Source organism: Trachemys scripta, chromosome 1 (genome assembly GCF_013100865.1).
Source record: "Trachemys scripta elegans isolate TJP31775 chromosome 1, CAS_Tse_1.0, whole genome shotgun sequence".
Classification (NCBI taxonomy): domain Eukaryota; kingdom Metazoa; phylum Chordata; order Testudines; family Emydidae; genus Trachemys; species Trachemys scripta.
The window spans coordinates 174,223,171-174,237,863 of record NC_048298.1 but is presented as its reverse complement, the minus strand read 5'-3'; the positions used below and the strand labels follow the sequence as shown (position 1 = coordinate 174,237,863).

The 14,693-nt window shown below is 42.4% G+C and overlaps 1 protein-coding gene across 5 annotated transcripts in view; it reads right to left on the bottom strand.

Annotated features, from left to right (window-relative positions):
- The window catches only part of USP25 (ubiquitin specific peptidase 25), a 154,461-nt gene extending 140,115 nt beyond the window's left edge, over positions 1-14,346 (bottom strand). For 3 of the 5 annotated variants that reach the window (XM_034792688.1, XM_034792696.1, XM_034792705.1), the window contains exon 1: positions 14,058-14,338. In XM_034792688.1, coding sequence (XP_034648579.1) covers positions 14,058-14,102 — 45 coding nt within the window. In that variant the 5' untranslated portion in view covers positions 14,103-14,338. Of the gene's footprint in view, positions 1-14,057 lie in introns of all 5 variants that reach the window. The other 2 variants (XM_034792727.1, XM_034792711.1) reach the window with 2 other exon arrangements.
- Between the last annotated feature and the right edge of the window lie 347 nt (positions 14,347-14,693).

Genomic DNA, 14,693 nt, shown 5'->3' with positions numbered 1-14,693 from the left:
TTACTGTCTTAAAACAAAGCGAAATGTGAATTTATTTTCAATTTTGTAAATTTTAATTCAACTTACCAGTGCATTAAAGAGCTGTAAACAATGAGATTTTTAAAAAGGACTGAATTAGTGAGCTTTCCAACTACAAATGTTTACCTAGAGCAGGGGTTGGCAACATTTGGCACGCAGCTCACCAGGATAAGCACCCTGGTGGGCCAGGCCAGTTTATTTACCTGCTGACGCTGCAGGTTCGGCCGATCGCGGCCCCCACTCGCCGTGGTTCACTGTCCCAGGCCAATGGGGGCGGCAAGAAGCGGCACGGGCGAGCGATGTGCTGGCCGCGGCTTCCCGCTGCCCCCATTGGCCTGGGACGGCGAACCGCAACCAGTGGGGGCCGCGATCAGCCGAACCTGCCGCATCAACAGGTAAATAAACTGGCCCGGCCAAACGTTGCCGACCCCTGCTCTAGAAATTACATAAAACATGATGCACAAAGCAAATAATTATATAGTTATATGGGGAAGGGGGAGGAAATCAACTGTTACCTAAATATTGTAAGCCAAATCATTCCCTATGTGAGAAAGACCTGTTCAGGGAACAGAAAACCCTGCAAGTTCACTAATGTGGACTTTCCTCCAAACCATCCTGGCAAGGGGCAGAGAGGGGATGTTTTGTACTCACTCTGCCTCACAAATCTCCACACAAGGCGAAGGGAGTTTGAGCCCCTAAATCTGCATGATGGCCCAGGTTCTACACAGAGCTAGGGATACATGTCAGACTATCTAAGCCCCACTTTCATTACAAGATGGCTCTGTCACGGTTCCATAGCCTAGTAATTTAGGGTACATATATACACTGCCAAAAGAAGCCACAGCAACAAATCTCAGAGCCCAGGTCCACAGACTCAGGCTTGCACCATAGCACTAGAACTACCAGGGTTGGCGTTCCCACATGGGCTCCGGAACCTGGCAAGGAGGGTGGGTCTCAGAGCCCTAGCCCCAGCCTGAGAGTGAACATTTACACTGCTATTTTTAGCACCCTAGCATAAGCCCAAGTCTGTAGACCAGTGGTTCTCAACCCACGGCCCAAACAGCACATAGCTGCCGCTCTGGTCTGGCCTCATGCCCAGGGCTCCCAGCTGCCCAGCCCCACTCTGTGGAGGGGTCTCTGGGTGTGGGCGCTGGGCATAGGGAACAGGGGGGCTTTAAGGAGAAGGGGCACTATGGTTCTCAACCTGCAGCCCACAATGATAAATAGGTTGAGAACCACTGCTGTAGACACACTCAGACTCACTGCCATGTTTGGGGTTTGTTTTGTTTTTTGCTCTGTAGATAAACCCTTAGAGCAGGGGTCTCAAACTCAATTTACCTTAGGGCCAGTTCCAGTCCTCAAATCCTCCCAGCGGGCCAATGTCGCTCATGCCGCCCAGAACCCACCCCCCAAAAAACTCCACCCCCACACCTGCCTAAAGCTCTGGGATGGAGTTTGGGTGGTGGAGGAGGTGAGAAGTTGGGCTCTGGGAGGGGATTGGGGTGCAGACTCTGGGAGGGAGTTTGGGTACAGAAGAGGTGAGAGGCTGGGCTCTGGGACAGAGTGGGGGGAGGAGGTCTGGGATACAGGCTCTGGGAGGGTGTTTGGGGCGGGGAGATTGTGGGGGGGTGCAGGCTCTGGGAGGGGGTGTGTGGAAAGGGGGTGCAGGCTCTGGGAGGGAGTCGGGGGTGCGGCACTTACCTGGGGGGCCTCTGCACTCTTCTGCCCCCAGGCACCACCCCCGCAGCGTCCCATTGGCTGCAGGGGCGCTCGGGGCGGGGGCAATGCATGGGCCGCAGGGAGGGGCCGGCAACAACTGGAGCGAGCAGGCAGACATTGCTCAGCTCCACTGCGCTGCCAGGACCCCTGAGGGGGGAGCGCCAGTGATGGCAGGTGGGGCCAAGGGAGTGACCCCAGCCCTGCTGGCCACATTGGGGAGGCTCGGGGGCTGCAGATGGCCCACGGGCCGGGAGTTTGAGACCCCTGGCTTAGAGCTATCCCTTCAACACCCCAGGGGTGGGGAGGGAGATAGGCTCTTACAGAGGAAAAAGGAAGAAACAGCACCCTTTTATGTGTGTAACCTACAAGTATTTAGGAGATAATAAATTGGGGGAGATGCTACACACAGCAGACCTTCCCACAACCCCAGATTCACAGAGGCATCATCATATTGTTCTCTCTTTGAGAAACTTCAGGAGTTGCTGGGGCAACAGACGCACTTCTTTCTTTGAAGGATTTTCTGTTCTATTTTGCTCACATCTCCACAGTAGAGGCCATGAATCTAAAGTTTTTAAAAAGATGAGGGACTATATATACACATAACATATGCATGAAGATTAATCTCAGCCATTTGATAGTTCTGTTACTTGTTAATATTTCTGAACGTAACCCATCACATTATTAGAAATTATTTAATTCTTACAGGCCACTCTAGCTCTTGTTGAAATCAACTTCAGTGTCGCCACTAACTTTCATGGCAGCAACATTGGGCCCAGTGTCAAGAAGGTATAATAAATAATGGTTCTACCACATGATATCATTTAACACACAAAATATGTTGGTAAAGTAAAATGATTTACCTTCGGTCTCATTTGTTCTAAAATGAATTTCCGTTAGCATTTAACTGAATCAAGTGAAGCTTTGCTTCTGGGGAAGTGCCTCTGTCTTATTTGTGTTTTACATTCTTTGGTAACTTATGATTAACCATTAGTAAAAATATCTTTGTTCCATTCAAGTGCAGATGTTCTTATGAAGTCCACATGATTTTTAGGTTGATTTTATTCAAAGGATAATACAGGTTTACAGAAATACTTCCTAAATTGAGCATTAAATCCAGGCGTGTAAATAATCTATACCAGAATCTAGCTGGAACGCCAGTTGCCCCATTCTGCATTCTGATTGGCTGAATGGATCTTTTTTATGCTGTCACAGTCACACCCCAACACAACTACAGTTTTATCCCTCACACAGTTCTGAGACAATTTCCAACATCTATTATACTTATTGAGTGAAGGGCAAGTTTAAAGTGGGTAGGGTCAAAGATAGGTCATGTTATGGGAACTGGAGGCAGACAGAGGCACTTGGGGAGTAGTGAGAGGCTGAAGGAGAAAAGGGGATATATTTTAAACTGCCCCTTCTCCTGAAGTGTCAAGCTACCTTTTCAGCAGCAGCTTGTTATCCTTCCAACCACTTTTAACTCATTTTCCAGTGTAAAGGGGTTAGTTGATTTTGTTCCTATTTTCCCTTTTTTTAAAAGAAAGCAAGCTGAAAGCGGCTGTTAAGAAAATCTGCTTCTGAAGGTCAGCTAGGTTTCTCGAGGAGTCCAGGAAACCTTACCAAGACACAGAGAGAGTGGTAAAATAAGCATATTAAAAAAAGCTGAGTAAAGATGTTTTAGCACCTTTTCCCTACTTCTGTTGTTTTTCCATAAACCCTGCAATCTCTTTTAATTAAATGTAAAAGTCATAGGCCTAACAGCAATAAGCCACTCCAGAGCAAGCATTAGTAGGCTACTGGTGCACTTTTCAATGGCTGAAGACAAGACTGAACACCACACTCAAGCGTATGCCTGAAGTGGCTCCTAATGTAAACCCTGAAGTGGCTCATTGACATATTATTCTACAGCTTTTTAAATGCTGAGATCCCTTACGATATAAACACCAGTGTTATTGTCAACAACGAGAATCTTTAAAGACACCACTGTATTGACCTCACTTCAGCTTGCTGCGACAACCTCATGTTCCTCAGGCAAGTGAAGCTTTTCTGTGAGCATGCAGGAAAATGAAATATTTCAACTTTAACAATGTTTCACAAAAGAGAATACGCTAAACTCAGATTTCTGCTACAGAAAAAAATCCTACATACTGTGCAGTATAAATTAAGATTTCTGCAGTTTTTTCTTTGTTACATACAGGGGATGTCTTTATTACAAAGAGATCACATTTTTGTCCCCCAGTATCAGTGACGCATTTGTCTAAATGTGATTTGTTGACTGTTTCACTTGAAACTCTCTGGTCCTTCTGTAAAAGCTTTAAAGAAGGTCCTTTTTTTTTTTTTTTTGACAAAGTTAACCACTTTGTGTAATTAAACGATTATTAATCCTACTATATCCCCATGGTGTTATTTTTAACCTTTCCAGGTGTTTTTAAAAAAGGTCTGTTAATAAGCAGGCACTGACTCAAGAGAACAATTCTATACCAGAAGGGAAGAATAGACTACACTAAGTTATTTAACAAGTTGGATTGTGGGGTTTTTTGGTGCTTGTTCGTTTTAAACCAGTTCTCATTTGGAGAACAATCTACTGCCAAACTAGCCGCGGTTTGCCGCTCCAGGCCAATGGGGGCTGCGGGAAGTGGCGGCCAGCACATCCCTTGGCCCATGCCGCTTCCCGCAGCCCTCATTGACCTGGAACGGCGAACTGCGGCCAGTGGGAGCCGCAACCCACGGAACCTGCAGATGCAGCTGGTAAACAAACCGGCCCGGCCCGCCAGTGGACTTCCCCTAGTGGGCCACAGGCCGAAGGTTGCCGATCCCTAAATTAGATTTTTCATAATATAATTCAGACTGATACTTTACAGTCTCAGAGTGAACCAGAAAGACAAATTAATCCAGCTGGACTCCCTCTATTTCACAACAGCACTTATACTCATTCTCCAGCAACAAAAATATAACTAACTATTGAATATGTATGAAGGACCCACAGAAACCTATGCATGGTATCACATCACAAGGATTAATTTGCATGAACTTTGCACAAATCTAGATGACTAAAGTCAGATTCACAGGTCCTCTGACTTCAATGGGCTTTGGATCAAGCCCTTAAAGCTGTGTAGTCTCTAAAGACCATCTGCCAAATGAATTATTCTGCTCTCAAACGCAAGAACCTAATATACTTCTTGAAAATGCATAGAGGATTATTAGTTTGACACTTAAGAAAAAAATCAGAAGTGTTAAAGTTAAGAAGAACATTTGAAGTATGTCAGTCTGTCTTTACTTGAAACCTGTCATACTGAGACATTTGTACATTTAAATGAGTAAGATGAAGTGCTGCTGATTTTCTATCATATTAATATAAGAAACTCTTTAAGAAATAAGTTATGCTGAATAAAATGTCTCAGTTGCCATTAATTTAGCAACCTAGCGTAAAAACAGCATTGTTTTGATCAAGGCATATGAAGTCAAAAAGTTTGCATCAGAAAAAAAGAATGTCTGATGCTAAATTCCAATATTAATCTGATCACTCTGTTACTCCAATTCCAATGACTTTGTATTGTAAGATACTAGGATTCCTTATAGAATCTCTATCCTCACCCAGAGTAGCTATCATGACAAATGAGTAAATAATTCAGAGTTGCAAACTCTCACAATACTGGTATTTTTTCCTCAAAGCTTCAACTCTTGGATTCATGTGAGAACACCAGCTTTCTTTAAACCAAGTTTCAACCCTCACCTTTTCAAAGAAAAGATTGAATATGTGACCTCAAACGTTTCAATAACCAGAAGGCAAATTAAAATATTGGTTTATTTTTATCTTATAAATTTTAAGACAACTATATCTGGGGGCCTAAATTGTGATTTCTGAATGCAGTGATACCTATGAAGAGCAGATCTGTAGCGCACAGGACAGAATTCACAATGCCTTGCACAGACATTTGTGAAATAATCACGTTCTTCTAGTCACCACACCAAACCCCGATTTATCTTTTCAACAATCTTAAGACCTTCCCCTATCGCAGTCAGCTAGATTTTTGCTATTGAATTTAACAGGAGATTTAACTTCAGGAATAGGACTTAATTGATTTGTTGCAAGCTTTGCTATACTAACAAAGTTCTCCAAATTCTGGAACATGAACAAGTGCTGGGATTTGGAGTGCTCAAAGACTGCAACAATTTAGCTAAATTTTGCTTGGTCCGGCATGGCATGGCATGGCACGGCACAGCCGTTTTGGAGCCCCATTTATTTTTTTAGCTAAAGAAAATATGATTTAAAGCAAGTTTTAGTACAAAATGGTTCCAGCTTCCCAATGTTAAAAATACATTATTTTGAAACATAACAAATTACCAACATTTATATGGTCAGAAACTAAGAATTTAAACTCGCATTAAGAAATCTGGGGTTTGCTGCTCAGAATGTAACTCTTCATATGGGAATATTGAAAGTGTTCACAGTTTCTATCCTACGAACAAGCATGGGAAGAAGAGAGAGAGAACCAGGCCTTTTGCCAAAAAAAAAAAAAAAAAAAAAAGAGGGAGTGTACTCCCAATTACTGATTACTATTCAGTAGCTAACCATGCAACTGTATTCTTTTTTCAATTTCACAGCTATAAATCACTTCAAGACCACAGTCTTTTCTAAAAAGTCTGCAAAGGTAGTGATGAAGAAAGCTACACATTTCTTAAGCAACCGGACATGATCACTTTCACTTCTACTATATGCAAACATCAAACACTGCAGTTAATGCTGCTATTGTATCAACAGCCTTTCATGGTTAACCCTACTTCATTCTTTTTTACCTAGCGCTTTGAAGGCTATAATAAATATGCACTAATTGAATCAGACCAAAATCTACCACACGTTATTCACATAAAGCTCTGAAAGATGATGTATGGTCATCAGTTGTCACTCAATGAGCATTTTAACAGAAATTTCACTCAAGAGTTCAATATTTCATACCATTAAGAGAGTGGCTGCTTTATTTTTAAGTACACCAAATAGCACTTTAACAGGAATAGTTAGTTTTTCTTTATTTGTTATAAAATATGTCTGGCCTGAACATTTCCAATTCATTTGGGAATTTATTACCGTTACAGTAACTTTTCTGCACTATAGACATTGGTACTACTGTAGCATCTTCGTAATAATGTGGCTATTATTCACATTGTGATGCTGGAATAATATCCTTTAATATAAAGTTAGGGATAGGCTCTGCAGGTTGTTGAGTGCCTTCAACTCACAGAACTAGGAAGACAGACCCTTCTCCAAGTGTCTGCTGGTACAGTAGCTTAGTTTTGAAAAACTCTACTTTTTAAAAAACAAAATTTTTTAAGTTTCATTTTCAAGAAAAGACATGGCTTGCTTTCATTTAAACCTCTCCCTGCACTGATATCCATACACTGCATAACTGTACTTATTAGTGCAGGAGAAGAGAAAGTGAAACTAACTAGCGTAGCCCAATCCTACAAACATTAACTTCTCACTATTGACTAGTAATAAAACTATGATAAGCAATTCCAGATAAGTCATCAGAAGAACTCCTCACTGTAGTAAGCGTATGACCTGTAATAAGTGAAGTACAAAAAGTAAACTACATAAACAAAAGTAGATTAGTCTCCATTTCTTCCATGACAGATAAGAACTGAATAAAAAGGCAGAACATTTTCAAAAAACTAACACCCATGCCCTTTCAGGTTCATTATATATTACACAAAACTCAGTTGTCCCACACACACACACACACACACACACACACACACACACACACACCCCTTTGTAGATCACTTTTAATGGTCCAAGATATACTGATATTTAGGAGCACTTAAAATAATGTGTTTTTGAAAATATGTTTTAACCTTTTAATGCAAAGTTGTGTGATTCTTTTATAAACCCTTGATAAATGTTATTTAGTATAGCCATAAATATTTTTGTTTTGTTTTTTCAACAACTTAAATCAAGCCATTTGGAGTTATACAAAGAATTAAAAACAAGTTAATTTGTTAAAAGACACCTTGTGTGTTTGTATATTTTGAACTTGGACTTGATCCAAAAGCCGTTCAAGGAAGGTCTTTGAGGCAGGAACTCTCTTTGCTATGGGCTTGAACAATGCCTAGTACAGTGGGGTCCTGCATCATGACCTAGATGCTACAACAACACAAATAATACATCATAAAGTCACTGAGGGCATTCCCACTGAGTTCAATGATGTTTAGATTAGGTCCTTAAATTCGTCTAACAGTAAAGTCATAATATGGCCCACTGACTTGATAAATATAAATCCCAATTTCACAAAGGTTGTAAAAGGCAGACCAAAAAAAATGACCATAAAATCCAGGAAATATTCAATAACTTATTAGGCTGGGGGAAGGAGAAGAAGGACAAAATACGTTTTGTATTGATTAGACTTTCATAAAATTGAGTTTTACCTGCTGTTGTAGTATTAAATAATGAGAAGGGTCTATGTTCAAGCAGAAGTTACACATAATAAGGCTTTATACACACACATCGCCATGTATTTTAGAAATAGTCAACACCAACACAATACACAGCATTCCCTCCAAACATGCTTTTATGATTAACTCACTACAAATACTTTGAATATCTGAAGCTGATGTCGTCGGCACACACTGAACTAACTGGTCGCAATAGCAAGAGTTCAAGATCATGTTCACAATACCATTATTTCAATGGTGGTTGGTCTTAAAACCATGAATTGTGGAAAAAGTGGTACAACATTTCCTAACTATTTTTAGAATAGACCACCTCATAGGAAAATGGTCCTTCAGATAATCTCCCCTCCCTTTCATGACTGCATGGACCACTTCTCTCCCTCACCCCCATTTGTAACGGCATAATATTCTCATGACGACTACAGCAACTGATCATGGAAAAGTAATATTAGGGAGTAATATAACATTTCAGCTGTTATTCAGTGCAATTTAGCAGCAAAAAACAGGAAGAGCCAAAAATCACATGACCAGCCAACTTTCCGCAGGCTACCAGCAAACCACAAACCAAAAGTTTGGAAAAGAGCATTTAAGGGAACCACATTTTAACCTATGGAAGATGCTAAAAGAAAAAAAAGCAAGTTGTCTTTTTCCTAGCAAAGTGCTATATATCATTTACAAAGTCAGTGCTACATATCCTTAATACAGCATATTTCTAAAAGATTAGATGAACTGCCACCTCTAATTTTATTCTATTATGATCACAATTACACTGGCAAAATTCAGATAGTTCAGCGGCAACGATAACTGTCATGGGAACTGCAGCATAAATAAAACACAAGCTTTGTTTGTTTGTTTTTTAAACCTCACACAACAACCACCACCATCCAATCCTTCTCTGAGTAGCACACAAACCAGGATAACCATTGCAAATTGGTACCATGCGTTGGCTGTTCAGAGGCCAGTGTAAAATGAATTAATGATCTAAAGCCATTTCTTATTAGACAGGAGGTCAGCTATAGCTTACACTTCAGTGGAGTTAAGTGACATAGTGGGGAAGCCACATATGATCTGTGTACACTATTGCTGCTCATTTTCTACCACTGGAAAACTGCATTTGAGTTTTGGTGGTGTACACAATGTCTAAGGGACTGGAGGCCCTCCACAGCAAGAGTGACAGACTACAACCGTGTTCCTTTGAAATGTCAACTTGAAGACATCTACCAAACTGAACGGCCAATTGTGTGGAATCAAACAATGAAAATTCTTTACCTTCTCAACAAGAATCCTGATCAAAATCAACATTTTAGTGGAAGGAAAAAAAAGAGGATAAGAGTCAGATAGGAGCCAAAAGTTAACCAAACATTGGGAATACCTCTGGACAAAAAAAACAAAAAGCTCCCACCCTATTTACATTTATTAAAATACTTGTATATAAACATGGACATTACAGATGACCCCATAAATACTAAATGTTACAGATTCCCAAGTTGGACACAGCAACAAGACTAATAACGTGATCGTGGTTATTTTTTGATTCAAGAGATATAGAGCAAATCTTGAGTAACACAAAAGTCAAGATGCCCAGTAAACATGAAGGAAATAAAGATCCAATTTTAAACAGACCCAGATTCCCTGTCTAAGTAAGGAAAACAATATTAGGCCTTGTCTATACTAGAAAGGATTTGCCACTATAGCTTTACCAGCAAAATCTCTGAGTGTAGACAATTTATATGAGCAAAAGTTCTTTTGCCAGTGTAACTGTGTCTACCCTAGTGCTTCTGCCAACATAGCTATCTGGGTAAGGGGTACGATTTTTTTCACATTCCTAAATGACAATTATGCCAGCAAAACTTAAGTGCAGATCAGGCTCCTAGCCTGAGTGAAGTTAACTATACAGCATTGTACCAAATAAACCCATATTTTAAAGTATTACAAAAGCTGCTAAATACTTTCTGAGTAACAGAAAGTGATCCTGATTAATTAGTTACTGAAAACCACTGTTATGAGGGGTAGGGGTATTCTGCTGACTCAAAGTCATCTCCTGGAAAGCTAATTAGATAATATTTGAAGAATGAACGATACAGAAAATTTGAAGCGTCAGTTATTGGTCATTGGGGGTAACATACAGCATATAGGGAGATGCTAGTATTTTGGTGTTGGGCAGCACACATAATATATACAGACTGCAGTGTCCCCAATGGGGGTGGGGGGTAAACGGTAGGCGGGATCAAGATACAGCTGACAAGCGGTGACGGCCCATCACTCATACAGAAAGCAGAGACAGTCATAGGTATAAGTAAGTGGGCTGGGTAATGGGGATGGGGTGACCCTCACATGGTGGGATTCGGTTAGGTTCCGTGGGTTCAGGGCTCAGAGGATAAAGCCCAGCAGGGGGGGTTTATAGATCTCTTAATACATTTGTACCTTATATGTAGTTTCTCTGCACTAACAGAGGACCATCATGAGAGACTTTCAGTCCTTACCCACAAACAAACAAAAAAAACAAACAAAAGCACTCTCCACTCTGCTCCCGCAATAAAACAAACTCCCACCATGTTTAGCACCAGTTCAGCTAAACCAGTAGGAATTTTTGTAAATTTTCCCAGTTTAGATAAGGTATTAGTCCATTTTAATATTTACATAATTTGCTAGTATATTTTCTATAACATATTATTTGGCTTGTTATTTGATTAAATCTGTCAGCATGTAAACTCCATTAAGATTTGGAGCTGTCACTTGGAAGACAAAATTTGCAATCTGAACTAAAGGTTGTTTTTTCACATACATTTCAGGGGAAATAAGTTATAGAAAATGTAGTACAAGAGAGATTTTTCATGTTACATATCGCTGAAAAATATTGCTAGATATTAAAACTAAAGTAATTTTAGACTAATATGCTTTTGCATCTGTTTTTTGGCTTGAAAAATTAATGAACTCTGAATCCTCTTTGAACTGCAGAGGTTTAATATTAATTTACTCAGATAATACAAAGCAATCAGTTTTACTGTACACTCTTTGGAGCGGTGTAAATAATAAACTACCAGCAGCAGCAAGATTTAGTATTAGAGTTCTTGCTAATTCAACTTTTTTTTCCAGGTTGAATCACTAGTTGAAATGTAATCACAACCAACCACTTCCAAGTTTAACTTCCAAAGGGGAAAGAGAAAGGAATCCTCAGCTACAGACCATTCCCCACTGGTCTATCTGACAGCCATGGCTAGGTCTACGGTAGAAACACTCCAGTGACACAGCTGCAGTGCTTCAGCACAGACACTTACTACACAAACAGAAGGGGTTCTTCAATCAGTGTATCGCTTCTCAGCTCTTTGTGAGCTGAGGGGTGAAAACATAATCTACCTCTCTGAGATGTGGTAGGTAGGGTCAATAGAATTCCTCCATCAACCAAAGGATGACTACACTGGGACTTTGATTGACTTTACTACATACACCTCTCAGAGGTGTGAATTTTTCACAACCCCGAGCAATGTAGCCAGGTTGATTTAACTTTCTAGCGTAGACCAGCTCCATGATTGTTTTGATTATTTGTCAGACATAACTGACAGAAAGAAATGTAAGCATGCAGACCTATCAGATATTACGTCTATAATACAAGCTCCAGTACAATAATTAAGGGCTATTCAAGTGTATCTCACCAGTAATAGCATTTTAAGTTAATTTATTGGTCACAAAAGGTGTCATAATTGCAGTTGTAGAAAATGAAGTTCTCTACTATTCACAGAACACAGGCACTGGCAGCAAGACTTTGCAACAGTAGCTTGCTAGCACACTTCAATTTAAATTGGTATTGAACACTTCAGGAATGAGAAGATAAATTTAGTCCATGTCCATTTAGCCTTTCCCCTCCCTGCTGAAACTGCCAAAAAAAAAAAAAGTGCAAATTATTGCTAATTGTGACAGCAATCTTTTGAAGGGCTTATCTAAACTAGAAAGCAGTACTACTTTAACGATACCAATATAGAGAAAGCAGCACAACCCACCCCACAGTAAGGACAGTTGTACTGGTGTAGTTATTCCCATATGGGAAGGTGAGACTAACTATACCAGTACACACTTTAATACTTGGATAGCCACATCCATACCAGAGTTTTATTGATATGACAATTTTGATTAAATACTTCACCCACCCACCCCCAGACAGTTACACTGATAAGAAAAAGTGTAAGGCTATGTCTACACAAGCATTTTTGTCGGTAAAACTTTTGCTGGTCAGGTGTGTGATAAAAAAAACCACACATCTGACCAATGTGAGTTTTACTAACAGAAGTGCCAACATGGACAGCGCTATATTGGCAGGAGATGCTCTCCCACCAACATAGCTACTGCCGCTCGTTGGGCACGGTTTTATTATGCCGATGGGAGAGCTCTCGTCTGTCACTACACCGAGGACCTTACAGCAGTACAGCTGCAGTGGTACAGCTGTGCTGCTGTAAGGTCTGTAGCGGAGACAGTTATCAACTCATTTCATGTTAGCCAACGAACAGCAACAGATAGTACCAATTTTCAGCAGTGACAGAGTTGACAGGTTCCACATCACCACTAGCTGCTTAAACCCAACTGGAAAAATGCAATTGACAAAGTCATTAGATATACAATCTTCAATTTTAATAAGACCTCCAAATATATTTTACAATCATTATATTACGCCATTGTTATATGCTCAGAATAGCTTCCACTTTAAATATCTACTGATATCAGTATTTGTATTTTATATGTAAGTAACACCTTTCACCCCATATTTTATATGTACAGCATATAATTCCTCAGAGAATTACAAGGCACATTATAAAATATGGGTGCTATCCTACAATCCTTAGCCATATGAATATTTTTTTCTTAGATAAGTATCTCATGAGTTCAACAGGACTGCTCATAAGGGAGTTTGAAGACTGGGCCCTGCATACCTGTACCACCACTGAAGTACAGCCACCTTTGAAGTGAATGGAAGCAACATGACCTTGCACTCCAGAGCACACTGCACAATGATGGGGGGGGACGTGATTTTACTAGAGGCTCAGCACACGATACTATTCTTTTACACGTGTACCACAGGATATTTAGGAACCTCTACTCATCACATCTGAGCACAGCCTGAGGGAATCTGCACATTTTAACTACATCTACATAAAGGAATTCAGAAGTTATAATTGCGACAGTCCTCTCTCCACTTCTCCTCAGGCATGACAAACGGCACCTTGGTTGCTATAAAAGAATGCTCCAAGTAGACTGATCCACTCACTGAAATGTATTGATTTCACAACCTTACATAATTAGACAAACAGATTTTGTTCATAACTTTCATGTTCAATCAAGATACAGAAGGAAAACACTCCAGAACTATAAAGGCCTGGGGAGATCTGCTCTAAAGATCTTCTCAGGAAAGGACTGGAGGGAAGAGAGGGAAACGCTGATTGATTTTGGGGGAAGATAGGGAGGATGGTGTGTAGGGGAGGGCACAGAGAAAGGAGGGCTGTGGAGGCGGGAGGGGCGAGTTGTTTACAATGGGCGCTGGGTGAATAGCTACACCCCACATATGTCCTGGTGAGAGAGAAAAATTCATGGGGCGGGGCAGGTAGGACCTAATGGAGAAGAGACATCATGCAATACATACAACGCTCACAGCAGCCACAGCCCCCACCGGGCCCCAGCCCAGCATTCACCCCCGTGTCCCCACCACCCCCAGTCCAGCTCGCACCGCCACCGCCCAGCTGGCTCCCTGCTAAGGTCACAGCGCGGAGCGGCCGGGAGAAACCCCCCACGGCGTTCAGGCTCCAAAGCCGGGCCCTCGCGTAGCCCAGCGGCCACAGGAGGGCTTCCCCCAGCGGCGCGGGCTGGGCCGCGGGCTGCACGGTCCGTACCTTCTGGGATTTGCTCTGCTGCAGCACGTTCTGCTCCACGGTCATGGCCCCGGCCCGGCGCCGCTGGCCGCGTCCCCCCGGCGCAGAGCAGTAGCAGCAGCAGCAGGAGGCGGCGGCGCGGGCAGCGGAGAGGCAGGTGCCAGGCCCGGAGCCGGGGAGGACGCAGGCGGGAGGAGCCCGACTCGGCGCGACGCGAACGTGCCGCCCAGCGGAGCTGGAGCCCTGGGAGAGAAAGAGCGGGTCGGCTCAGGCCCGGCTGCTGCCTGCCACCCAGCCCGGCCCGGGCCCTGGAATGTGCCGCCGGCTCCGCCCCCGGCTCGCAGCCCGGCCCGACCAGCACCACAGCCAACCACCGGCCTGCTCGGCTCCCACCCCCGCACCGCGGCCCTGCCCCGCACCGCCCTCCGCTCCTCCTCTGCCTCCCCCCGCTGCCACCCTCATCCCCCCACGCTCCTCCCTCTCCCCAGCCAGTAAATAGCGGCCCTGTCTTCCCTCCTCCCCGCTCCTCACTAGTACTACGGCTCTCCTCTGGCTACACCTCACCTCGTGCTACTGCCCTCCTACTTCTTTACAACAGCAGCAACTTCCTCACCTAGGGGCCAGGGTTGCTGGCCTCCTCCCTTCCCACTCTGATTC